This window comes from Eubalaena glacialis, chromosome 10, assembly GCF_028564815.1.
Source record: "Eubalaena glacialis isolate mEubGla1 chromosome 10, mEubGla1.1.hap2.+ XY, whole genome shotgun sequence".
Lineage (NCBI taxonomy): Eukaryota > Metazoa > Chordata > Mammalia > Artiodactyla > Balaenidae > Eubalaena > Eubalaena glacialis.
The window spans coordinates 71038944-71065981 of record NC_083725.1 but is presented as its reverse complement, the minus strand read 5'-3'; the positions used below and the strand labels follow the sequence as shown (position 1 = coordinate 71065981).

The window sequence follows — 27038 nt, the reverse complement described above, 5'->3', positions numbered from 1 at the left end:
CTCATTTTGCGGTGGCGTCTCTTGTTGCGGAGCACGGGCTCTAGGCACGCAGGCTTCGGTAGTCGCAGCACACAGACTCAGTAGTTGTGGCTTGCGGGCTCTAGAGCGCAGGCTCAGCAGTTGTGGCGCACGGGCTCAGTTGCTCAGTGGCATGTGGGATCTTCCCAGACCAGGCCTCAAACCCGTGTCCCTTGCATTGGCAGGCGGATTCTTAACCACTGCGCCACCAGGGAAGCCCTGTTCTTACACTTCGAAAGAAAATGGGGTGATCTTTTTTCCTTTCAATTTTTACTTAAATGTAATATGAATATCAAATGCAAATAGTAAATATAAGGATGCCTTAACAGCCATTTTCATTTTCATTTGCTACCCTCTTCCTCTATATTCTCAGTATACTTAATATTTTTTATTCTGGAATTTTTTATTTATTAAATTAAATCAAAGATACTTTGTTATTTCCACATTGTCATTTTTAACAACTACTTAATCCACCATGTTGATGAATCATGATTTTTACAACTGTTAATGTTGGACATAGGTTGTTTCCAAGTCTTGACCATTACAGGTAACATTCAGTGAACACTTACAAATATGTCTTTATTTTCTTTCTAGTTTAATTAAGTCCTTGGGTTAGATTTTCATGATTAAAATCATTAGGTTAAAAAATATAAAAACAGTACTTGCTCTGTGTACTGTCATATTGTTTCTTTTAGACATATTAAAACCAATTTGCAGTGTTTCTAGAAGTCAGACTGATCCCTTTTTATATAGCTATGCCGTTGATAGATAATGAGGTAGATATAAAATTTCTTCAAGGTTGTTTAGGTTTACATTTCTTTGATTATTGGCAATAATGAACACCTAAGTAAAATTTTATGTGTGTTGTCTCTTATGAAATATTCCACATATCTTTGACCTTTTAGATTATTTGATTGTTGATTTCCTTCACAGTTTGCTCCTTTGCTCTCAACCAGTAGTGCCACTGAGTGAGTCTGAACATTTTGCAGAGAATCTCAAGTTCTCTTGATTTAAGGCACTGGATCCTTGGACTGACATCTTGCTTTTTCTTTTCTTTTTTTAAAAAGCTTTGACAGATCCAAATGCTTCTGCTGCCCAGCAGGCTGTTCTCCAACAGCACATCAATAGTCTGACATACTCACCTTTTGGAGACTCTCCTCTCTTCCGGAATCCCATGTCAGACCCTAAGAAGAAAGAAGAGGTAAGTTTAAGGATGTTTCTATAAAATCTGTTCTCAGAGTAGGAGAAACTTAGGTGTAATTAAGCTTTTAAGACACATTATTTATGCTTTTCACTAGGCCAGGGGGTAAATTATTTTTGTATCTGGAAGGCAGCATGACAGTGAAATAAGTGTTGAACTGGAAGTAAAGGCTGAGACTTTTCAACAGCCCTGATATGAGGCAGATATTATACTCATTTTATAGTTGAGCAAACTAAGGTTCACAGAGGCTGATTTCTCTAACATCATAATGTCTTAAGTGGCAAATCAAAATTTTTTTCTCCTGATTTCTACATAGCTTTGTCTTAATCTCTTAGGCTCTAGAAATGATCTTCTGCTCACTGTGTTGTGGCATTAAAAGTAGTCTTTGGTCGGTTTAATCCTTTTTTACCACTTACAGTCTGTGAGATATTGGGCATCTCCTTTTGCCTCTCTGAATGTGTTTCATCTGTAAAATGGGAATAGCAATTCTGTTCAGTGTTGAGAATTAGAGTAAGTTGCTCAGTATACAGAAATTATTATTTAGCCATTTATGTCTGACTAGTTATTGTGTTCAGCACTGAGGATACCTAATAAAAGTAAACAAGAATTTATTCTCTAAGAGCTTGCTATCTAGTGAGGAAGATCAGACCTGTACATGCTTAAATTTACTCAGCTTTAGTATAGTATGTGCAGTAATAGAGAGATGAGCCCATCAACTGATGAATGGATAAACACAATGTCGTATGTCTATATAATGGAATATCATTCAGCCATAAAAAGTAATGAAGTGATGATACATGCTACAACATGGATGAATCTTGAAAACATGCTAAGTCAAGCCAAACGCAAAGGCCACATGATTCTATTTATATAAAATGTCTAGAATAGGCAAATCCGTAGAGACGGAAAGTACATGCTTTCCAAGAGATAGAGGGCACTTGCCTGGTGGTCCAGTGGCTAAGACTCCGCACTCCCAATGCTGGGGGCCCGGGTTTGATCCCTGGTCAGGGAACTAGATCCCACATGCTGCAACTAAAGATTCCACATGCTGCAACTAAAAAAGTCCCCCATGCCACAACTAGGATCCGACACAGCCAAATAAATAAATAATAAAATAAATGAATGTTAAAAAAAAAAAAGAGAGAGATAAGGAGGAATTGGGAGGCACGGGATTTCTTTTTGTAATGAGGGAAGTGTTCTGGCATTTAGTGGTTGGTGGTTGTACAGCATTGTAAATATACTAAAACTCAACTGAATTATATGCATTAAAAAGGTGAATTTTATGTTAGTGAATTTTATCTTAATAAAAATTTAAAAATATCACAGAGGGAAGAGCATAGATTCTTCGGTGAGTTTGATAAAGGTTTTCAGAAGAGGTAAGGTTTAACTTTTTTTGAGAACATATGTAGAAGTTGGTAGATCTAGGTCAAGACATTCCAAGCAAAGGCACAGAATTGTGAAAGATCACAAAAGAGATTTGGGAAGGTTTGTTGTTACTGAAGTGTAAACAGTCTGCATTGTGAACAGAAGAATAAACTGTGACGGGTTTTATATTTTAGATATTGTTGTTTCAAGTGGTTATATAATCCCATGTATACTGTTTAGGAAAACAAATGTATAACATCCTGAAGATGCTATGGAGACATAGTAAAGGTGCCATCAAAACCAACCTGAAGACTAATTAATTTAGTTGTATGTCTCCTCCACTAACTTGTAATACCCTCAAATATCAGGGAGAGTAATTGTATTATTATTATTATTTTAAATAAATAAATTTATTTATTTATTTATTTTTGGCTGCATTGGGTCTTCGTTGCTGCACACCGGTTTTCTCTAGTTGGGGCAAGTGGGGGCTACTTTTCATTGTGGTGCGCGGGCTTCTCATTGCGGTGGCTTCTCCTGTTGCGCAGCATGGGCTCTAGGCACGTGGGCTTCCTTAGTTGTGGCATGTGGGCTCAGTAGTTGTGGCTTGCGGGCTCTAGAGCGCAGGCTCAGTAGTTGTGGCACACGGGCTTAGTTGCTCCGCGGCATGTGGGATCTTCCTGGGCCAGGGCTCGAACCCATGTCCCCTGCCTTGGCAGACGGATTTTTAACCATTACGCCACCAGGGAAGTCCCAATTGTATTATTTTTATTCTTAGTGTTTGACTCATGGTAATTATCAGCGTTTATTAAATGGTGGATAAATGCAAGCTAATATCTATCCATTTTTTCAGAGTGATGTAGATTGCATAAAAGTTGAATATTTATGGCTGTGTCTCACTTTTTCTTGAAGGATAAGATTTTTGGTTTAATTGAAAAATAATTAGGCTTAGAATTATTTTGGTATTATATTTTCTTAGAATTGAATGTAAATATTATCGTCTGTTTTAGAAAGCAAAACAACTGCAGGCTATTCTCTTTTGTAAGATGAAGGGAAATGCACAAGGTATATTAATATGTTCTGTTAGTACATTTCGATTTACAAAGCACTTCAGATGCAGTATCTCAGTTACATTTTGAAACAAGTCAGACAAACCCATTGAAATGGGGGCTGGGGAGATGAATGAAAATCGATTATAGAGAAATAAAGACAGTTACATTAGCATTCACACTTACATACAAAGTTGGGTGGGAAATCCTTGTGTTCTGGGAGCCAAGACTCCAAGAGGGATCTAGCAGGTGAATGGCAGGGATGAGGTGTGAACTCTGGTCTTCTGATTTTTAAGGCCAATATCATATTTGAGTTAAACTAGAACTTTCCTTGATTTTTTTGTTTTTCAGAGATTGAAACCAACAAATCCAGCAGCCCAGAAGGCTCTCACTACACCTACGCATTATAAACTGACACCCCGCCCTGCCACCAGAGTCCGACCGAAGGCTTTACAAACAACAGGCACAGCCAAGTCACATCTCTTTGATGGGCTAGATGACGATGAACCATCCTTAGCCAATGGAGCATTCATGCCCAAGTGAGTTTCTGTTAAATTAGATGTAAAATACTAATATAAACTAAGTGTAAAACTGTTTACTTAAATGTGCTACAAATGTTATACATTTTTTCCTTAATGTGATAAATATAGAATGTCATGAAGAAGAATAAAAATAACTCGATCACTCCCAGGGATAATCATAGTTAACATAAACATGTTTTGGTTAACATGCTTCAAGTTTTGCATATATCATGTTATTTGGTTTTGTTTTTGATAAGCTAGTGCTTACATTATTTTAAGCAGAAGACACTGTTTTCTTACAACTCAAATTGGCCAAACTAGTTAAGAAAAAATATATATACGTATACACACATTTGTTTTAATTCCTACACATATAGATATTAAATAATAAAATAATAAGTAATTACATTGAAAATAAATTCAGGAAAGTATGTAGAAGAGTTGTTGGTAAACATTGAAAATTATACTTAAAGTATGCAAACATGCCTTATTAGAGTGTTAATATATATACATGGGGGAAAAAACTGAAGAAAAATACATACCAAAGTGTCAACAGTAGTTAACTTCTGGAGATATAATTTCAGGGCATTTCATTTCTAAGTTGTTTATTTTTCTAGATGCATCGCTAAACACACACAGAGGCTTTTTTTAAATACCGAATACTTTTCTAATCAGAAAGGAAAGCTTTTTTTTTTTTTTTTTTTTTTTTAAGCTTTGGGGGGAAAAGTAGGAATTCATCTCACAGTTCTTAATCTATGAATGTTATAAAGTGTAAAAAATTATCACTCCTTTTTTTCTCTTAAAAGTATGGTGGGCAGCTGCTTAAGAAAAGATGGAAGGTTCGATTTTATGCATTTCTTTAGAACATCATTGGATTATTTTGAAGGCAGGGACTGTGTATTATTCATGTTTATGTCCCCAGCATTTAGCAAATTGTTCGGCACAGAGTAAATAAAAAGGGCATAGAGTCACCCTTTTTAGTCCAGTCATCAGATCAACAACTTTCAGGGCAATTTCACCAGGTCTTAGGATCTACAAATATGATATACAAATAGAGAGGATTGTAGTGGGAAAGCACACGTTTTGCTGTTAATATGGTATCCCCTTCCTGGCTTCTACTTCTGTGGTGTTGCTCTCAACAGTCTTTACTTGATGTATCAGAAGTACACGGTTTACCTGTCACTTTTCCTTGATTTACTTTCCTGGAAATGTGGCTTCCAGGAACCCCCCACTTTTCTAGTTTTGTTCCTACCTTACTGGTTGCTCCTTCTGTCTCCCTTGCTGGTTCCTCTCCTTCCTGGCCTCTTAAAATTGGAGTGCCCTTAGGCTCAGTTCTTGATCACATTATCTTTACTCACTCCCAAAGTGATTTAATTTTAAGACTTTTTGATCATCTGTAGTCTAATTCTCAAACGTTTATCTCCAGCCTGGCCCTCTCTCGCAAACTCCAGACTCATATCCAATATCCAGCCCTACTCAACATCTCCACTTGCATGTCTAATAGACATTTATTTCAAAATTAATCTGTCCAGAACTGAACTGATCTTCCACCTTAAAGCTATTCCACCCAAAGCCTTTCCTGTTGCAGATAATTGCATTTCTATCACTCTAGTTGCTCAGGCCAAAAATTTTGGAATCATCATTAACTTTTTTCATACATCCCATATCTAAGCCATCAGCAAATCTTTGTTCTGCCTTTAAAAATTATCCAGAATCTGACCAGTTTTACCACCTTCACTGCTACTAATTACCTTGACCCAAGTCACCATCATCTCTTGACTGAATTACTGCAATATTCTCCTAACTGATCTTTTTGCTTTTACCTTTGTTCCTTTGCATTCTGTTCAGAATACAGCTAACAGTGATTCTTTTGAAGTGTAAGTCAGACCATGTCACTCTCTATCCAAAACTCAATTGTGGTTTGTACTTCACCCAGTAAAAGCTGAATTCCTTACAATGGCATATGAGGCCCTATAAGAACTGACGTTCCATTACCTTTGTAAACACATCTACTACTGTCTTCACTGTTTACTCCACTATAATCTCCTTGCTGCTGTTAGGACAAGAAAGGCATGCTATCGCCTTTGGATCGTTGCTCCAATTGTTCTCTTTGCCTAAAACACTTCTCCCCATAAATCCTAATAGCTAACTCTCTTACTCTTTACTCAAATGTCACATCGGTGAATATTACTCTGGCCACCCTATTTTAAATTTTACCCATCTTTTCTCTTGTCAGAACTCCCCATGTTCTTTTATTCATTTATTTTTTCTGCCAGTTATGCCAGCATCATTTGCTAAACAAACTGCACCATTCCAAAGGGAATTTAAATGCTACCCTTGATATATTAAGTCAGATTCTCTATTCAAGTTATATGCTTGTTCGTTTGCATGTGTGTTTATTCTTTTTTTTTTTTTAAGTTTTAAATAACTTATTGAAATATACTTGATTACAGTGTTGTGGGGGTTTTTGTTTTTTTGGCTGCGTTGGGTCTTCGTTGCTGCGCGTGGGCTTTCTCTAGTTGCGGCGAGCGGGGGCTACTCTTCGTTGTGGTGCACGGGCTTCTCATTGTGGTGGCTTCTCTTGTGGAGCACGGGCTCTAGGCACGTGGGCTTCAGTAGTTGTGGCTCGCAGTCTCAGTAGTTGTGGCTCGCAGGCTCTAGAGCGCAGGCTCAGTAGTTGTGGCACACGGGCTTAGTTGCTGTGAACAAGACACATTCCTCTGTCACAAACTATGGGGGAACAGAGATGTTGACAAAATAATCACAAGTGAGACAAGTGACAGGAGAAGTAGAGATTGCCACTGTAGGAGAGACTAACAGAATGATGAAGGAAAGCTTCTCTGAGGATGTGTTGTTTAAACTGAAGAGGGATAGGGAGGACTGTCAGGCAGAGGGAGTATTTTGATATGTTTCTGGTTTTAAATACACATATATATTTTTTCAAGTGGATATAATTTTATTTTCCAGTTTTTTTTTCAATGTTTGTTTCAAACATGACTTGACCAAATGGTATTCTGTCTTGTATTTACCAAGATAGTCTCTCCCCCCACCGCCCCATTTATATAAAATACTGGAAAGTGCAAGTTGTTGCCTGGACATGAGGGAGAGGTCTTGGAGGGATAGAAAGGAGAGATTACAAGGTGTATGAGGAGACTTCTGGGTATTTATGGCTATGTTTTTTTTCTTGATTGTGATGATGGTTTCACTGGCGTATACACATGTCAAAACTTATCGAATTGTACAATTTAATATGTGCTGTTTACTGTATGTCAATTCTGAACTAATAAATAAATGCAGCAAGGTTGTGGGAAACAAGTTCAATACAAGTTCAAACAAGTAACTCTTATTCCTATATCGCTGTATTCCTATAAGCCAAGTGAGGGCAGTGACGTAAATATGGCGAAATATACATGAATCTGTCACTTGTTTTTACTTATGAAATATTTCATTGTTGAACTAAATCTGGTGTTCAAAGTCACATAGTTTTGCTTTCACAAATTGTGCAACACTTTTCTGTTCTTTGGCTTCTTGTGTCTGTTCTTTGTACCTGTCTCACCTTGATATTTCTGATTCCAGTCCTCTTCACATTTGCCTGACACTGTTTTTATGTTTAATATTTAGTTCCTTGTCTTTTAGTTGTACGTTCTTCATGTGAAATATTTAATTAAACCATCTTCTCTCCTTCCCCCCACCCCACCCCTGTTGCTGTGTTTCCATCCATTGCAGCTAGTATTTTCTGTGATCACCAGGTTGTTCGCTCTTTGGCCAGAAGGGACCCTTTCATGTTGGCTCCTAAGCCCTTTCCATAGGCCCTGATAGTGTTTGGTAACTTACTTTCTTGTAGAGTTCACCATGTAAAAGTTTGTCCAGGATTTTTTTTTGCCTTCTGTGTTCCTGATTTAGGTTGGCTTGGATGTTCCTGTCTTATAATTTCCTTACGCAGTTTTGGTATAAAAATTAGGCTGACCTCACAAATTGTATCATTTCCTCTATTTTCTGGAAGACTTTGTGTAAGATAGGCCTTCCCCCCCCCCCCCCTTCCATTAGATGTTGGATACTGGTGAAGATACAAGTCTGAAGTATTATTTGTAGTAAGGTGTTTTGTTCTAATTATTGACTTTAAAGTTATAGGACATCAGCTTTTTCATTTTTTTGAGTCACTTTTGACAAGTTATGTTCTTATAATATTCATTTCAGCTCATTAAAATTCCAAACTTACTGGCATAAAGTTGTTTAAAAATATCCTTACTGTCTTTTTCATTTTAGTGAATCTGTGGGGATGTCTGTGTTTTCATTCCTGACATGTGGGTATTTTGTGCCTTCTCATTTTAGCAATGTGGTCAGGGATCTACCAGTTTTATTGACCACTTCAAAGAACTAACTTCTGGCGTTATTGATGCTCTCGAGTCTGATTCCTATTTCATTAATTTTTAATTGTATTTATCATATTTTCACTAATATTTATTTTTAGTCCCTTCCCCCCTCTTTTTAAAAAAAAATTTTTTTTATTTATTTTATTTTTGGCTGCATTGGGTCTTTGTTGCTGCACGTGGACTTTTCTCTAGTTGTGGCGAGCGGGGGGGCTACTCTTCGTTGCGGTGCACAGGCTTCTCATTGCGGTGGCTTCTCTTGTTGTGGAGCATGGGCTCTAGGTGCGTGGGCTCAGTAGTTGTGGGTCACGGGCTCTAGAGCTGAGGCTAAGTAGTTGTGCACAGGCTTAGTTGCTCCGCAGCATGTAGGATCTTCACGGACCGGGGCTCGAACCCGTGTCCCCTGCATTAGCAGACGGATTCTTAACCACTGTGCCACCAGGGAAGTCCATTCCCCCCTCTTTTTATGGTATTTAATTTTCTGTCCTTTGTCTAAATGGATGCTTAGCTTTTATTTTCAACTTTCCTTCTTTTCAAATATTAATATATGCATTTAGAGATGTAAATTTCCCTTTTAGTTCAGCTCTATTTGTACTCTACAAGTTTTGATATGGAGTTCTCTTAATGTTCAAAAAATAATTATATGATAAATGTTTTCTGATTTTCGTGGGGTTTTTTGAGCCTTGGGTTATTCAAGAATATAAATTCCTAACATGGAGATTTTTAAGTTATCTCTTTGTTACTGATTTCTAGCTTATGTGCAAAAGAAAAAAGTACTTCAGGTGATTTCAGTTCTTTGAAACTTGTGGCTTGCTTTAATAGTCCAACATATGGTTAGTTTTCATAAACATTCCATGTGTATTTGAAAAGAATATTTATTCCATAATTGTTGGGTATGGTGATATTAAATTAAACTAAGCTTGCTAATCATTTAGGTCTTCTACATACATAGTGATTTATTTGGTTTGGATATTTCAGTTACTTTATTTCCTTAACCTCCAGTATCACAAAAACGTATATGAACACATCTGCAGTTTTCCTAAATTTGTCTGTTTTAATATTTAACAGCTTTTACAAATGTGTGCCTGAATTACTTGTGTTTTTTTACTTACTAATTTTTTTTTTTTAAACATCTTTATTGAAGTATAATTGCTTTACAATGGTGTGTTTACTTACTAATTTTTATTGTGGTAAAATATACATGAAAATGGTTAAAATGGTAAAATTTATGTTACGTACAATTACAATTCAGTGGTGTTAAGTATATTTACAATATTGTGTAACTATCACCACCAGTATCTCCAGGACTTCATCATCCCAAACAGAAACTCTGTACCTGCCATGCAATAATTCCCTATTTTCTTCTTACCCCAGAAGAAGAAACCTGTTGACCTGTTAACCTCTGTATTACTTTCTGTCTGTAAGAATTTGCCTATTTTAGATACCTCATATACAGAGAGTCATACAGAATTTATTCTTTTTTTCATGTCTGGATTATTTTACTTGGCATAATGTTTTATTTTATTTGTTTAAATTACTTTTATTGGAGTATAGTTGCTTTACAATGTTGTGTTAGTTTCTGCTGTACAGCAAAATGAATCAGCCATACATATACACATATCCCCTCCCTTTTGGACTTCCTTCCCATTCATGTCACCACAGTGCATTAAGTAGAGTTCCCCGTGCTATACAGTATGTTCTCATTAGTTGGCATAATGTTTTAGAGGTTCATTAAGTTGTAGCATGTATCAGAACTTCATTTCTTTTTAAGGCTGAATAATATTCCACTGTATGGTTAACCCACATTTTGTTTATCCATTCCATCTATTGATGGACTTTTGGGTTGTTTCCACCTTTTAGCTATGTGAATAGTGCTGCTATAAATGTTGGTGTACAAGTATCAGAGTCCTGGTTTCAATTCCTTTGAGTATATATCCAGGACTGGAATTGTTTGGTCATACATTGATTCTATACTTAACCTTTTAAAGAACTGCCAAACTGTTCGGGCTACCTGAAAAAGAATTCAGAGTAATGATAGTAAAGGTGATCCAAAACCTTGGAAATAGAATGGAGAAAATACAAGAAACGTTTAACAAGGACGTAGAAGAACTAAAGAGCAAACAATGATGAACAACACAATAAATGAAATTAAAAATTCTCTAGAAGGAATCAATAGCAGAATAAATGAGGCAGAAGAACAGATAAGTGACCTGGAAGATAAAATAGTGGAAATAACTACCTCAGAGCAAAATAAAGAAAAACGAATGAAAAGAATTGAGGACAGTCTCAGAGACCTCTGGGACAACATTAAACACACCAACGTTCGAATTATAGGGGTCCCAGAAGAGGAAGAGAAAAAGAAAGGGACTGAGAAAATATTTGAAGAGATTATAGTTGAAAACTTCCCTAATATGGGAAAGGAAATAGTTAATCAAGTCCAGGAAGCGCAGAGTCCCATACAGGATAAATCCAAGGAGAAACACGCCAAGACACATATTCATCAAACTATCAAAAATTAAATGCAAAGAAAACATACTAAAAGCAGCAAGGGAAAAACAACAAGTAACATACAAAGGAATCCCCATCAGGTTAACAGCTCATCTTTCAGCAGAAACTCTGCAAGCCAGAAGGGAGTGGCAGGACATATTTAAAGTGATGAAAGGGAAAAACCTACAACCAAGAATACTCTACCCAGCAGGGATCTCATTCAGACTTGACGGAGAAATTAAAACCTTTACAGACAAGCAAAAGCTAAGGGAATTCACCACCAAACCAGCTTTACAACAAATGCTAAAGGAACTTCTCTAGGCAGGAAACACAAGAGAAGGAAAAGACCTACAATAACAAACCCAAAACAATTAAGAAAATGGTAATAGGAACATACATATCGACAACTACCTTAAATGTAAATAGATTAAATACTCCAACCAAAAGGCATAGATTGGCTGAATGGATACAAAGACAAGACCTGTATATATGCTGTCTACAAGAGACCCACTTCAGACCTAGGCACACATACAGACTGAAAGTGAGGGGATGGAAAAAGATATTGCATTCAAATGGAAATCAAAAGAAAGCTGGAGTAGCAATTCTCATGTCAGACAAAATAGTCTTTAAGATAAACACTATTACAAGAGACAAAGAAGGACACTACATAATGATCAAGGGATCAATCCAGGAAGAAGATATAACATTTGTAAATATTTATGCACCCAACAGAGAAGCACCTCAATACATAAGGCAAATGCTCACAGCCATAAAAGGGGAAATCAACAGTAACACAATCATAGTAGGGGACTTTAACACCCCACTTTCACCAATGGACAGATCATCCAAAATGAAAATAAATAAGGAAGCACAGGCTTTAAATGATACATTAAACAAGATGGACTTAATTGGTATTTATAGGACATTCCATCCAAAAATAGCAATATACTTTCTTCTCAAGTGCTCATGGAACATTCTCCAGGATAGATCATATCTTGGGTCACAAATCAAGCCTTGGTATAAGAAAATTGAAATTGTATCAAGTATCTTTTCCGACCACAACACTATGAGACTACATATCAATTACAGAAAAAAATCTGTAAAAAAAATACAAACACATGGAGGCTAAACAATACACTACTAAATAACCAAGAGATCACTGAAGAAATTAAAGAGGAAATCAAAAATACCTAGAAACAAATGACAATGAAGAAAACGCAACGACCCAAAACCTATGGGATGCAGCAAAAGCAGTTCTTAAGATGGAAGTTTATAGCAATACAATCCTGCCTCAAGAAACAAGAAACATCTCAAATAAACAACAGAACCTTATACCTAAAGCAATTAGAGAAAGAAGAACAAAAAACCCCAAAGTTAGCTGAAGGAAAGAAATCATAAAGATCAGATCAGAAATAAATGAAAAAGAAATGAAGGAAACAATAACAAAGATCAGTAAAACTAAAAGCTGGTTCTTTGAGAAGATAAACAAAATTGATAAACCATTAGCCAGACTCGTCAAGAAAAAGAGGGAGAGGACTCAAATCAATAGAATTAGAAATGAAAAAGGAGAAATAACAACTAACACTGCAGAAATACAAAGGATCATGAGAGATTACTACAAGCAATTATATGCCAATAAAATGGACAACCTGGAAGAAATGGACAAATTATTAGAAAAGCACAACCTTCCAAGCCTGAACCAGGAAGAGAGAGAAAATATAAACAGACCAATGACAAGCACTGAAATTGAGACTGTGATTAAAAATCTTCCAACTAGGGCTTCCCTGGTGGCACAGTGGTTGAGAATCTGCCTGCTAATGCAGGGGACACGGGTTCAAGCCCTGGTCCGGGAAGATCCCACATGCCGCGGAGCAACTAGGCCCGTGAGCCACAACTACTGAGCCTGCGCGTCTGGAGCCTGTGCTCCGCAACAAGAGAGGCCACGATAGTGAGAGGCCCGCGCACCGCAATGAAGAGTGGCCCCCGCTTGCTGCAACTAGAGGAAGCCCTCGCACAGAAATGAAGACCCAACACAGCCAAAAAAATAAATTAATAAATTAAATAAATAAATAAATAATAATTAAAAAAAAAAAGAAAATCTTCCAACAAACAAAAACCCAGGACCAGATGGCTTCACAGGCAAATTCCAGCAAACATTTAGAGAAGAGCTAACACCTGTCCTTCTCAAACTCTTCCAAAATACAGCAGAGGGAGGAACACTCCGAAACTCATTCTATGAGGCCACCATCACCCTGATACCAAAACCGGACAAAGATGTCACAAAGAAAACTACAGGCCAATATCACTGATGAACATAGATGTAAAAATCCTCAACAAAATACTAGCAAACAGAATCCAACAGCACATTAAAAGGATCATATACCATATCAAGTGGGGTTTATCCCAGGAATGCAGGGATTCTTCAATATACGCAAATCAATCAATGTGATACACCATATTAACAAATTGAAGGAGAAAAACCATATGATCATCTCAATAGATGCAGAAAAAGCTTTCGACAAAATTCAACACCCATTTATGATAAAAAAAACCTTCAGGGCTTCCCTGGTGGCGCAGTGGTTGAGAATCTGCCTGCCAGTGCAGGGGACACGGGTTCGTGCCCTGGTCTGGGAGGATCCCACATGCCGCGGAGCGGCTGGGCCCGTGAGCCACAATTACTGAGCTTGCGCATCTGGAGCCTGTGCTCTGCAACAAGGGAGGCCGCGATAGTGAGAGGCCCGCGCACAGCAATGAAGAGTGGCCCCCGCTTGCCGCAACTAGAGAAAGCCCTCGCACAGAAACGAAGACCCAACACAGCCATAAATAAATAAATAAAAATTAAAAAAAAAAAAAACCTTCAGAAAGTAGGCATAGAGGGAACTTAACTCAACATAATAAAGGCCATATATGACAAACCCACAGCCAACATCGTCCTCAATGGTGAAAAACTGAAACCATTTCCACTAAGATCAGGAACAAGACAAGGTTGTCCACTCTCACCACTATTATTCAACATAGTTTTGGAAGTTTTAGCCACAGCAGTCAGAGAGGAAAAAGAAATAAAAGGAATCCAAATCAGAAAAGAAGTAAAGCTGTCACTGTTTGCAGATGACATGATACTATACACAGAGAATCCTAAAGATGCTACCAGAAAACTACTAAAGCTAATCAATGAATTTGGTAAAGTAGCAGGATATAAAATTAATGCACAGAAATCTCTTGCATTCTTATACACTAATGATGAAAAATCTGAAAGAGAAATTAAGGAAACATTCCCATTTACCACTGCAACAAAAAGAGTAAAATACCTAGGAATAAACCTACCTAAGGAGACAAAAGACCTGTATGTATGCAGAAAACTAGAAGACACTGAGGAAAGAAATTAAAGATGATACAAACATGTGGAGAGATATACCATGTTCTTGGATTGGAAGAATCAACATTGTGAAAATGACTATGCTACCCAGAGCATCTACAGATTCAATGCAATCCCTATCCAACTACCAATGGCATTTTTCACAGAACTAGAACAACAAATTTCACAATTTGTATGGAAACACAAAAGACCCCGAAGAGCCAAAGCAATCTTGAGAACGAGAAATGGAGCTGGGGGAATCAGGCTCCTGGACTTCAGACTATACTACAAAGCTACAGTCATCAAGACAGTTTGGTACTGGCACAAAAACAGACATATAGATCAATGGAACAGGATAGAAAGCCCAGAGATAAACCCACCCACATATGGTCACCTTATTTTTGATAAAGGAAGCAAGAATATACAGTGGAGAAAAGACAGCCTCTTCAATAAGTGGTGCTGGGAAAACTGGACAGCTACATGTAAAAGAATGAAATTAGAACACTCCCTAACACCATACACAAAAATAAACTCAAAATGGATTAAAGACCTAAATGTGAGGCCAGACACTATCAAACTCTTAGAGGAAAACATAGGAAGAACACTCTTTGACATAAATCACAGCAAGATCCTTTTTGGCCCACCTCCTAGAGAAATGGAAATAAAAACAAAAACAGGGGCCTTCCCTGGTGGTGCAGTGGTTGAGAATCTGCCTGCCAATGCAGGGGACATGGGTTCGAGCCCTGGTCTGGGAAGATCTCACATGCCACGGAGCAGCTAGGCCCGTGAGCCACAATTACTGAGCCTGCGCGTCTGGAGCCTGTGCTCCGCAACAAGAGAGGCCGTGATAAGGAGAGGCCCACACACCGCGATGAAGAGTGGCCCCCACTTGCCGCAACTAGAGAAAGCCCTCGCACAGAAACGAAGACCCAACACAGCCATAAATTAATTAATTAATTAAATTAAAAAAAAAAAAACCGATGGGATCTAATGAAACGTAAAAGCTTTTGCACAGCAAAGGAAACCATAAACAAGCCGAAAAGACATCCCTCAGAATGGGAGAAAATATTTGCAAACAAAGCAACTGGCAAAGGATTAATCTCTAAAATTTACAAGCAGCTCATGCAGCTCAATATCCAAACAACAAACAACCCAATCCAAAAATGGGCAGAAGACCTAAATAGACATTTCTCCAAAGAAGATATACAGATTGGCAACAAACACATGAAAGGATGCTCAACATCACTAATCATTAGAGAAATGCAAATCAAAACTACAATGAGGTATCACCTCACACCAGTCAGAATGGCCATCATCAAAAAAATCTACAAACAATAAACACTGGAGAGGGTGTGGAGAAAAGGGAACCCTCTTATACTGTTGGTGGGAATGTAAATTGATACAACCACTATGGAGAACAGTACAGAGGTTCCTTAAAAAACTAAAAATAGAACTACCATACGACCCAGCAATCCCACTACTGGGCATATACCCTGAGAAAACCATAATTCAAAAAGAGTCATGCACCACAATGTTCATTGCAGCTCTATTTACAATAGCCAGGACATAGAAGCAACCTAAGTGTCCATCGACAGATGAATGGATAAAGAAGATGTGGCACATACATACAATGGAATATTACTCAGCCATAAAAAGAAACGAAATTGAGTTATTTGTAGTGAGGTGGATGGACCTAGAGTCTGTCATACAGAGTGAAGTAAGTCAGAAAGAGAAAAATACCGTATGCTAACACATATATATATGGAATCTTAAAAAAAGGGGAAAAAAAGTGGTTCTGAAGAACCTAGGGGCAGGACAGGAATAAAGACACAGACGTAGAGAATGGACTTGACACGGGGAGGGGGCAGGGTAAGCTGGGACGAAGTGAGAGAGTGGCATGGACTACCAAATGTAAAATCGGTAGCTAGTGGGAAGCAGCCACACAGCACAGGGAGATCAGCTCCGTGCTTTGTGACCACCTAGAGGGGTGGGATCAGGAGGGTGGGAGGGAGACGCAAGAGGGAGGAGGTGTGGGGATATATGTATATGTATGGCTGATTCACTTTGTTATAAAGCAGAAACTAACACACCATTGTAGAGCAATTATACTCCAATAAAGATGTTAAAAAATAAAGGAAAAAAGAAAGAAAGAACTGCCAAACTGTTTTCCATAGCTGCTGCACCATTTTACATTCCCACCAGCAGTGCACAATGTTTAATTTTCTCCATATCCTTGTCAGCTCTTGTTATCTTCTGGTTTGTCTGTTTCTTTATAACAGCCATTCTAGTGGGAGTGAAGTGGTACCTCATGCTTGTAATTTGCATTCCCTTTATGATGTTGTGTATCTTATGTGCTTATTGGCCATTTATCTTCTTTGAAGAAAACTGTGGCAGTAACTGGAATTCAAGGATGATGATATTGACCTTCAGAGTTTTTGGGGTTTTTTTATGACAGTGCTTATTGAGATGAGTCATAGCTGAACTTAAGACCATGTGCTTTTTACTTTTAGTTCTTTCTTAACTCCAGGGGTAGAGACTTTTCAGGTCCCAACACAAAACGAGTGGCATTACTAGTGACCCACCCCCTTGGTGGCTCTAGACTCATCTCTGCCTCCCTGGTCCCACAAGACTGTCAAGTTCACCATCAGCCTCTCAGCCTTCCCTTTGGATCAGAAAGGTCTTCAGGAGAAAAGCAACCCAAAATATCGGACACCTCCCCATACCACTGTCCCCCCAGGTTGCTGGCACAGTCATTTTTTACTATCTTGTTGGCTCTTAATGCCTAGAAAGAGCTCTGAGTTTTCTGGTAATCCTTCCTAGGAGAATTAGTCTGCATTACCTAGTCTACCATTAATAGGAGGGCAAGTTTTATTTTTCATGGAAATAATAATTTTTTATTGTCAAATGCCTATTTCATTGGCTTACTTAATACTTATTTAATAACATCATTACTATAAGGAGTATAACTAGCATACATAGGTAAGGAACAAACACTAGATGTTTGTTACTATATAACCCAGTTGTTGAGACTAGAATAAATAAGAGAGTGGCCTAACTACTTAATGGTTGGTTTTGGGCGGCGGTCGGGGCGGTGGAGGGGGGGAGGCGGGTTGGTTGGTGGGTTTGTTTTTGTTTTTTTGGCTGTACCGCACACCATGCGGGATCTTAGTTCCCCAACCAGGGATCAAACCCACGCAGTAGAAACGTGCAGTCCTAACCACTGGACCTCCAGGGAATTCCCAATGGTTGGTTGTTTTAAAAGAGGGAATAGAGTGCATTAGGTAATCCAGTGACTTTTTAAGTGGAGGTTGATTAAGATCTCTTGTATGGTTTTTCTACTTAAAGCCTGTATGCTGTAGACGTTGCCTTAAATAAACCTATTGTACACAAACTTGAACTTTTTAGGTATTCATGGTCATTTCCATCATTGGATATCAGGGGATTTTACTCCTCTTTCTTGTCTTTTTTTTTAAAGAAACCTATCTCATTTAATCAACAAACATCTATCCTATTTTCCTTCAAGGCAGCGTGCCAAGTTCTATGCAGGAGCAGTCATAAATCCTGACTGCCAAAAAAGAAAAAATATTTAATGAGAGAAAAGACATATAGAGAAGTAATTGAAATATATTACTGTGTGATGAGTAAACTAGTGTCTGAACAAAATGCTCAGGGAGTTCAGAAAGGGAAGAGTATTTTCTAGGGGATTTCCTACTTGGTTTTTATGTGCTTAACTTATTCTTCCAAACACCAGAGTGTAATATATTTGAGACCTTGTGTTCTGGTTATGTATTTATGGGATAAGTTGGTGAATTGAACTTGTTAGGTCAATTTTAGATATATATGAATTGAATAAGAGTGCCCCTTTCCACTTAAGGTTTTAAGATAGTCTTTGATGTAATTATGTGTGCCTGAGTTCTTTCTTTTTTTTCTTTTGGTCTCTGCTTATAGGAAGAGCATTAAGAAGCTGGTTTTGAAAAACCTTAACAATAGCAATCTCTTCTCTCCTGTTAATCGTGATTCAGAAGATCTAGCTTCACCATCTGATTATCCAGAAAATGGAGAGAGGTAAACTGAATTCTCATTTGGGTTACTTCTGGTAGAGGGCCTTGTGCTCATTTAGAAGAGATTCTGAGCGTAGAATTTATTCGTTCTATGAAATTTTATGAAGTTAGAAGTATTGGGTTGGCCAAAAAGTTCGTTCGGATTTTTCCATAACATCTTATGGAAAAATCCGAACGAACTTTTTGGCCAACCCAATATTACAGCATATGAGCATCTAGAAATTATGTTGTGTTGTTGCTTCTTGAGTACTTTAGACCTTAAAATTATTGTTTTTCTGATTCAGTTCTGCAAAACTATTTTGTTATCCATGTATGTCATTTTGGATGGGGTTGTTAAAGTGATACACACTCACTGTAACCAAACCAAAAAAATAAAAAAGTATAGAAATATATAAAGGAGGAAGTACAAGTATATACACTAATTCTTAAGAGTTCAGTATGTATTCTTACAGTTTAAAAATTTATTTATAAATATATTCTTATATATTGTAGAGTTTATGCACGAAATAATATTCTGTAACCTGCTTATTTCCATTTACTGTAAACACCTTTCTGCATCAATATGAATAACCTGCCTCCTCTTTTTAAATGAGTCTGTAACCATTATTGTAAATGTAAGGTAATTCAATCAGTTCTCTATTAGAGGACATTTAGATTATTTTGGTATTCCTAAATTCAAAATAATGCTTCAATGAAAAATCCTTGTATATATGTCTTTGCACTCCTGTTTTTTTCTCTTTGGATAAAATTTTAGTTTGAGTTTTCATAAATGAATCATTATCTAATACCTTATTGATTATAATATTAAAAATTAAAAATTTTCACATTTTTATTTTGAAATTCACCACTGATTATTTGACCCCACATAGTAGACACCCCTTCCCCCTTTAAACTAAATATTGTGACGCTCAGATTCATTCATTCATGAAAATAGGTCAGTTAAAGCCGTGGAATCTACAGCCAGATTTCCTGGGTTACAATCCCAACTCTAGCACTTACAGCTTTGTGACCTTGGCAAGTTATTTTTCTGTGTCCGAGTTTTCTGTAAAATACAGAGAATGATAGCTTATTTTACAGGTTTACCGTAAGTATTAAGTGAATTTTTAATGCATGGAATTACCTAGAACAGTGCCAGATGCTAGTAAAAGCCTAGCAATGGTTGATTGTTACCATTTTACTACTGTTTCTACTCAAGGGGCTAATAAGATAGTATTTATTTTCTCCCTTTTCAGATTCAGTTTTCTGAGCAAACCAGTCGATGAAAACCATCAGCAGGATGGAGATGAAGATTCTCTTGTGTCACGTCTTTATACCAACCCAATTGCCAAACCCATTCCTCAAACCCCAGAGAGTGCTGGAAATAAACATAACAGCAGCAACAGTGTGGATGATACCATTGTTGCGTTAAACATGCGTGCTGCCTTGCGAAATGGGCTGGAAGGAAGCAGTGAAGAAACCTCTTTTCATGAGGAGTCACTGCAGGATGACCGAGAAGAAATAGAAAATAATACTTACCATATGCATCCAGCAGGTCAGATTCAGATTGGCACTTGAGTAATCTCCTACCAGTCATATGAGACCTCTTGTTTGTCACTGATTTTCAACATAATAGAAGTCAGCTATCTGAACTTCTAAATGTTTTTTATTGCATTTTATGGAAGTTAACACTTAAACACTTCACACTGATGCTTTGGTTGATTTGGAATTCACTTTTTTTTGTACCTTTGGAGTAGTTAAAATTCATTTTATTAATTATCCTGGTATAGTTTAAATATCCCAGATTTTGTAGCCAGAGAGACAATCCTCATGATTTTTCCTAGCTTTATAAACTCACATACTGTTTATTGGTTTTTTAATTAAAATTATAGCAGTATTATCATATGAGATTTTTGAGATTTGAGTTTAAGTGTATAGACCATAAATGCCTGACTAGAATAGGCATTCAAATGTTAGTGGTTGCTATGGTTATTATCACCTCAGTTCTGTGCTTTTCTTTTTTGTCCCCAACAATGAACTGATTAGTTTTTCCACACTAATCCATGAAACAGTATAAACTACAGGATTGAAGTAGCTTGATGGGATGCTTAAAGTTTGCCTTTTTTCTCTGTTGACTTAACATCTCATTTGGGTTTTGACAAATGTCATTACATTCCCCCTTCCCCCCTTTTAACTGAGGTACAATTTGCATATAGTGAAGTGCACAGATCTTAAGTGTTCATTTCAATGAATTTTGACATATATATACTCAATCAAGAGATAGAACATTTCTTTCACCCTGGAAAGTTCTTTTGTGTCCCCATCTCAAGAAGTCAACCACAGTCTCGTTTCTGTCACATAGATTAGTTTTGCCTAGTCTTTTTTTTTTTTTTTTTAATTTATTTTACAGTTTGTCTTGATGTGTCTGTAAACTTGTTCTGTATCTAATTATCTTATTGCCTTCATATATATCTTTGGTCACTTGGTGCCCTAAGGAAACAACTTTATACTTTCACATTAAGAATCCTATGTTATCTTTATTTGTGTTTAGACATCTACATGAGTTCATTATAATACTGCATCTTAAATATCCAGTCTAGATTTTTTTTTATTGTTTCTAGTTTTCTCACTGACCTTTTTTGCCGCCTCCCAGTTTAAAATTCCATTCTCAAGGACACTTTAACAACCCTCTAAAACTTGCCCATAGAGAAGCAAGTTAAGCATGTGAGTGGGCATTGCTGGAGGCTGGAATTTGATCTCATATTGGCCTTAAACTCTTTCCTCTCAGAGAGCAAGTTAGCCTGATCTCTTCCTATAAATGGAACAAGGAGTGACTAGAATAAGCATACCCATGCTATATTTTCTTTGATTTCTTCAGAAATCTGCCTAGTTAGCACTTTTTAAAATAACATCAATGTAGTCCTTTAAGTTTCCATTTGTCTATGGGACTTTCTCATGTAGGATTTTTCATCTTGATTTTAGCTCTCAATTTGAGGATGTAAATTTGAAAGATACAAGAGGTTTATAGAAGGCAATAACGTGTAAAACTAAAAGCATTGGGTTTGGAGTTTTAGCTCCACCTCTAATCCACTGAATTACCACATAAGCCAAAAACCTGGGTTTGGGCATCTTCCATGTGTAAAATAAAAGAAAAAAATAAGTCTTTCCCAGAATGTATTCTATGGAATGCCTTTCATAGTGCAGTATGTTAATAGGTGTCATATGAAAAGGAAGTTCTGTGGTTAAATAAGTCTTGGAAACACTGGATTAAGTAAATAGATTTCATTGTTTTGTGAGTTTTCAGAACCTGTAATATACTATCTTGTGCATGTTCTCCAAACTTAGTTAACCATGAGGTTTTTTTAAAAAAACACTTGGTTTCTCTTAGGAATAGTGTTTCTTAGAAAAGCAGATTGAAAAAAAAACAAAGAAAGAAAACTAGCTTGGAAAAATGCTTTATTCCTATATATTTTCTCTTTTTATAATAATTTACTGATTATTTCAGGTAATTTTTTAAATTATCCATTCTGTAGAAAATTTTTAAAAAGGAAAAAGTGAAATAAATATTACTGAAAATTCCTCTACCTGAGGTCAGTCACAACTAGTATTTTCTGTTTCTTTTGTCATAGGCATCGTTCTCACTAAGGTTGGCTACTATACTATTCCATCCATGGATGACCTAGCTAAAATTACCAATGAAAAAGGAGAGTGCATTGTCTCTGACTTCACTATTGGTCGTAAAGGTGAGTGTGAATTTAAGAGTTAGTAGTGTATAAGCCAGAGATCTTCACTTTATTTTTGTAATTAAGTAAAGGAAGCTCTTGATAGCTAAATTTGTTTTTTGCCTACATTTGGACCCACCTTGGCCCGAATAGACACTTTGATTGAAAAGTAACAAAAAAGACTAGAACTTTGTAACAGTCTTTACAAAGACTGTAAGTATTTGGTAAGTTTTTGGCTCATTGCAATTTTCTACAATTAAAATACTGTAAACGGCAAGAAACACTAAGTGAGAAAATTAATAGTTGACAAGAGATGGGTAATATTTAGGTTCAACTTCATATTATTATTACAGATAAAATTTTCTTGGGGAAAAATTCCATCTTGCTGTATTGTATTAAAAGAAGGGCTCAAGTATTTTAATTCATACTGCAGGCTAGGTGTTAAGGGTTGTTTATGTAGCAGCCATACAGATATTTGGGGAGAGACTTTAAAAGGCTATTTTGAGGATAACGTTAAGTGCTGTAAAAACGCACGTTAAATCAGATAAATGTATTTGATGTCACCTTCTAATACATATTATAGATGAAATAACCCATTCAAGGAATTGCTGGGTGATTTAGAATATTGATTAATGTTTAAAGCTGCTTGCTTCTTCTGATTATATAATCACTAGAAGTATGAAATGGGTATTTATACAGGATGAGTTTTTAACTGTTTGTTCTGATTTATAGGTTATGGTTCAATCTATTTTGAAGGAGATGTGAATTTGACAAATCTAAATTTAGATGACATTGTGCATATCCGAAGGAAAGAAGTGATTGTCTACTTAGATGATAACCAAAAACCACCTGTGGGTGAAGGGCTAAATAGGTATAAATTTATTTACATATTTAAAAAATAATCAGCTAAATCACAATTTTTTTCTGTTAACACAAATGTATTCATATTATATACATTTTTTTGCGACTTGACTCTTTGACTTACTATAGTGTGTGTGATTATTGTTTCTCTACTTTCATTTAAAAGTATAAGTGATAAAGAAATGCTATAGTATGACTTTTTTGACTTCTTTTCCCTAATATCTTCAGGTCCAATTGGTTAGTTTCCAAAAACTTCTGGAAAACACTTTTTTTTTTTTTTTTTTGGCCACACTGCATACCATGTGGCATCTTAGTTCCCCAACCAGGGATTGAACCCTTGCCCTCTGCAGTGGAAGCACAGATTCTTAACCACTGGACCACCAGGGAGGTCCCGGAAAATGCTTTTTAATAGTATTTTTCTCTGGTTTCTGCTGTGACTGTGCTTAACTCTTTCTCTATATTTTAGTGTGAGATACTAGCTTCTAATATGGTCCAGGTGAAAGGTCCATAAGTAAAGTCATTTATGTTCACAACCCACTGAGATTGAATCATGAAGAAATAGAAGCTCTGGGGCTTCCCTGGTGGCGCAGTGGTTAAGAATCTGCCTGCCAGTGCGGGGGACACGGGTTCGAGCCCTGGTCTGGGAAGATCTCACGTGCTAAGCAACTAAGCCTGTGCACCACAACTACTGAGCCTGTGCTCTAGAGCCCGCGAGCCACAACTACCGAGCCTGAGTGCCACAACTACCGAAGCCCGCATGCCTGGAGCGCGTGCTCCACAACAGGAGAAGCCACCTTAATGAGAGGCCTGCACACCACAACGAGGAGCGGCCCCCCCTCGCCACAACTAGAGAAAGCCCGCACGCAGCAACGAAGACCCAACACAACCAAAAAATAAATAAATAAATAAATTTATAAATAATAATAAAAACAAAGAAATAGAAGCTCTGAACAGCCCTGTAACTAATAAGGAAATTGAATTAGTAATCAATACCCCCTGCCCTGGTGCCCGCTTCACCCAAGCCCTGGACCAGATGGCTTCACTGGTGAATTATACCAAACATTTAAAGAAAAATTTACACCATGCTCCTCAAACTCTTCCCAAAAATTGAGGAAGGAACACTTTCTAATTCTTTGAGGCAAGCATTACCCTGATTCCAAAGCTAAACAAAGATGCTACAAGAAAAGAAAACTACAGACCAATATCTTTAATAAATATTGATGTAAAGATCCTCAACAAAATACTAGCAGACAGAATTCAACACTGCATCGATTGGATTACACACCATGGCCAAATGGGATTTACTTCTGGAATGCACAGATGGCTTAACATACAAAAATTGATGAATGTAATGCATCACATTTACGAAGGAGGAAGGAAGAAAACCACATGATCATCTCGGTGCAGAAAAAGCACTAGACAGAATTCAACACCTTTTCATTATAAAGACACTTAACAAAATAAAGATAGAAGGAAACTACCTCAGCATAATAAGGCCATATTTGAAAAACCCACAGTGAACATCATACTCAGTAGTGAAAGACTGAGAGCTTTTCTTCTAAGATCAGGAACAAGACAAGGATGCTTGCTTTTGCCACTGCCGGAAGCCCGAGCCAAACCAATTAAACAAGAAAAAGAAAGAAAAGACATTCAAATTGAAAAGAAAGAAGTAACATTATCTCTGTTCACAGATGATGTGATCTTTTTTTTAAAATTTTTACTTAATTATATTTTTGGCCGTGCCGTGAGGCACGTGGGATCTTAGTTTCTTAACCAGGGATCAAACCCATGCCCCCTGCAGTGGAAGTGCGGAGTCTTAACCTCTGGGATGCCAGGGAAGTCCCAGATGATGTGATCTTATATGTAGAAAGCCTAAAGATTCCACAAAAAACTTTACAGCTAATAAACAAATTTAGCAAGGTAGCAAGGTACAAAATCAACACACAAAAAACAGTTGAGTTTCTGTACACTAACAATAATCTGAAAAGGAAGTTAAGACAGTTTCGTTTACAGTAGCATCAAGAAGAATAAAATACTTAGGAATAAACTTAACCAAGGAGGCAAAAGACTTGTACACTGAAAACTACAAAACACTGCTGAGAGAAATTGAAGAAGACATATAAATGAATAGATATCCCATGTTCATGGACTGGAAGACTTAAAATTGTTAAGATGTCCATACTACCCAAAGCTGTCTACTGATTTAATGCAATCCCTATCAAAATCCCAGCTGCATCTTTTGCAGAAATAGAAAAAATGATCCTAAAACATATGGAATCTCAAGGGTACCATGAATAGCCAGACCCTGGTGGCGCAGTGGTTAAGAATCTGCCTGCCGCAGTGGTTAAGAATCCGCCTGCCAATGCAAGGGACGTGAGTTCGAGCCCTGGCCCAGGAAGATCCCACATGCCGCGGAGCCACTAAGCCCATGTGCCACAACTACTGAGCCTGCGCTCTAGAGCCCGCGTGCCACAACTACTGAGGCCCGCGCTCCGCAGCAAGAGAAGCCACCGCAACGAGAAGCCTGCGCACCACAACAGAGTAGCCCCCACTCACCGCAACTAGAGAAAGCCCGCGCACAGCAACGAAGACCCAACACAGACAAAAAATAAATTAATTAAATAATTAAATAATTAAAAATAAAAGAGAATCCGCCTGCCAATGCAGGTGACACGGGTTCAGTCCCTGGTCCAGGAACATCCCACATACCACGGAGCAACTGAGCCCACGTGCTGCAACTACTGAAGCCTGTGCGCCTAGAACCCGTGCTCCGCAGCAAGAGAAGCCACCGCAGCAAAGAGTAGCCCCCGCTCACCGCAACTAGAGAAAGCCCCAGCACAGCAACGAAGACCCAATGCAGGGTCCACCCCCCGCCCGCAAAAAAAAAAAAAAAATCGGATTGGAGGGGCTTCCCTGGTGGCGCAATGGTTGAGAATCCGCCTGCCAATGCAGGGGACACGGGTTTGAGGTCTGGTCTGGGAAGATCCCACATGCTGCGGAGCAGCTAAGCCCATGCACCACAACTACTGAACCTGCACTCCAGAGCCCGTGGGCCACAACTACTGAAGCCCGCATGTCTAGAGCCCGTGCTCCGCAACAAGAGAAGCCACCACAATGAGAAGCCCGCGCACCACACCGAAGAGTAGCCCCCACTCGCCACAACTAGAGAAAAGCCCGTACGCAGCAATGAAGACCCAACGCAGCCCAAAATAAATAAATAAATAAATTTACTAAAAAAAAAAAATTGTATTGGAAATAATTGACGTACCATGGTAGTTTGAAGTAAGTGGGGTTTGACACTCTTGAACCAGATATTTAGCTAGTTGATGTGGGGGCAATTCCTTACTCTTAAGCTCATCTATCTTAGGAGCCAGGACTCAAGTTTATGAAACACCTGCAGAATAATTCCACAGTAACACAGGTACCTTTATGTGCTGTGTATATACGTGTTACTTGGCTTTCTGGTCATAAAATATGAAACATTTACACTTTACTTGATTGTACATTACAGGAAGGCTGAAGTTACATTGGATGGAGTTTGGCCAACAGATAAAACATCTCGTTGTTTAATAAAGAGCCCAGATCGACTTGCTGATATCAACTATGAGGGAAGATTGGAAGCAGTTTCAAGGAAACAGGGAGCTCAGTTCAAAGAGTACCGTCCTGAAACTGGTTCTTGGGTATTTAAGGTATAGTCATTTAACCTAGTTCTTATAAACTGTGATTATAAACTGTGTTAGAAGAGATCCTTTTTTAAATTCTATTTCTACAAATTAGGAAATCGATATAGAGATACATCATAATTTGCTTCAAATTACGCATCTCATTAAACCCCAGAGCAGTAAGGAGCTATTATAAACTTTTTGAGCACATGATTCAAGTTCTGCACCCCATCTTATGACCATTTAGATATACTTCTATGGTGTGTTTTTCTAATTTGTGGCATCATTGGGGACATCAGGCAGAATTTTTGTCTCTTGATAGATCACCTCTTCCTAAATAATTTTTATTCTTTTAAAGATTTCTGGGTATGTAGAGGTTGACTTCCTCCCTTC

General features: G+C 37.6%; 1 protein-coding gene across 6 annotated transcripts in view; it reads left to right on the top strand.

The window, feature by feature from the left end:
- Positions 1-27038, top strand: part of NUP98 (nucleoporin 98 and 96 precursor) — a 97314-nt gene that overhangs the window by 43270 nt on the left and 27006 nt on the right. For all 6 annotated transcript variants that reach the window (XM_061201335.1, XM_061201337.1, XM_061201334.1 and 3 more), the window contains 7 exons: positions 1086-1219; positions 3982-4169; positions 18312-18428; positions 19657-19955; positions 22030-22143; positions 22855-22993; positions 26495-26672. In XM_061201335.1, the coding sequence (XP_061057318.1) occupies positions 1086-1219; positions 3982-4169; positions 18312-18428; positions 19657-19955; positions 22030-22143; positions 22855-22993; positions 26495-26672 (1169 nt within the window). The remainder of the gene's footprint in view (positions 1-1085; positions 1220-3981; positions 4170-18311; positions 18429-19656; positions 19956-22029; positions 22144-22854; positions 22994-26494; positions 26673-27038) is intronic.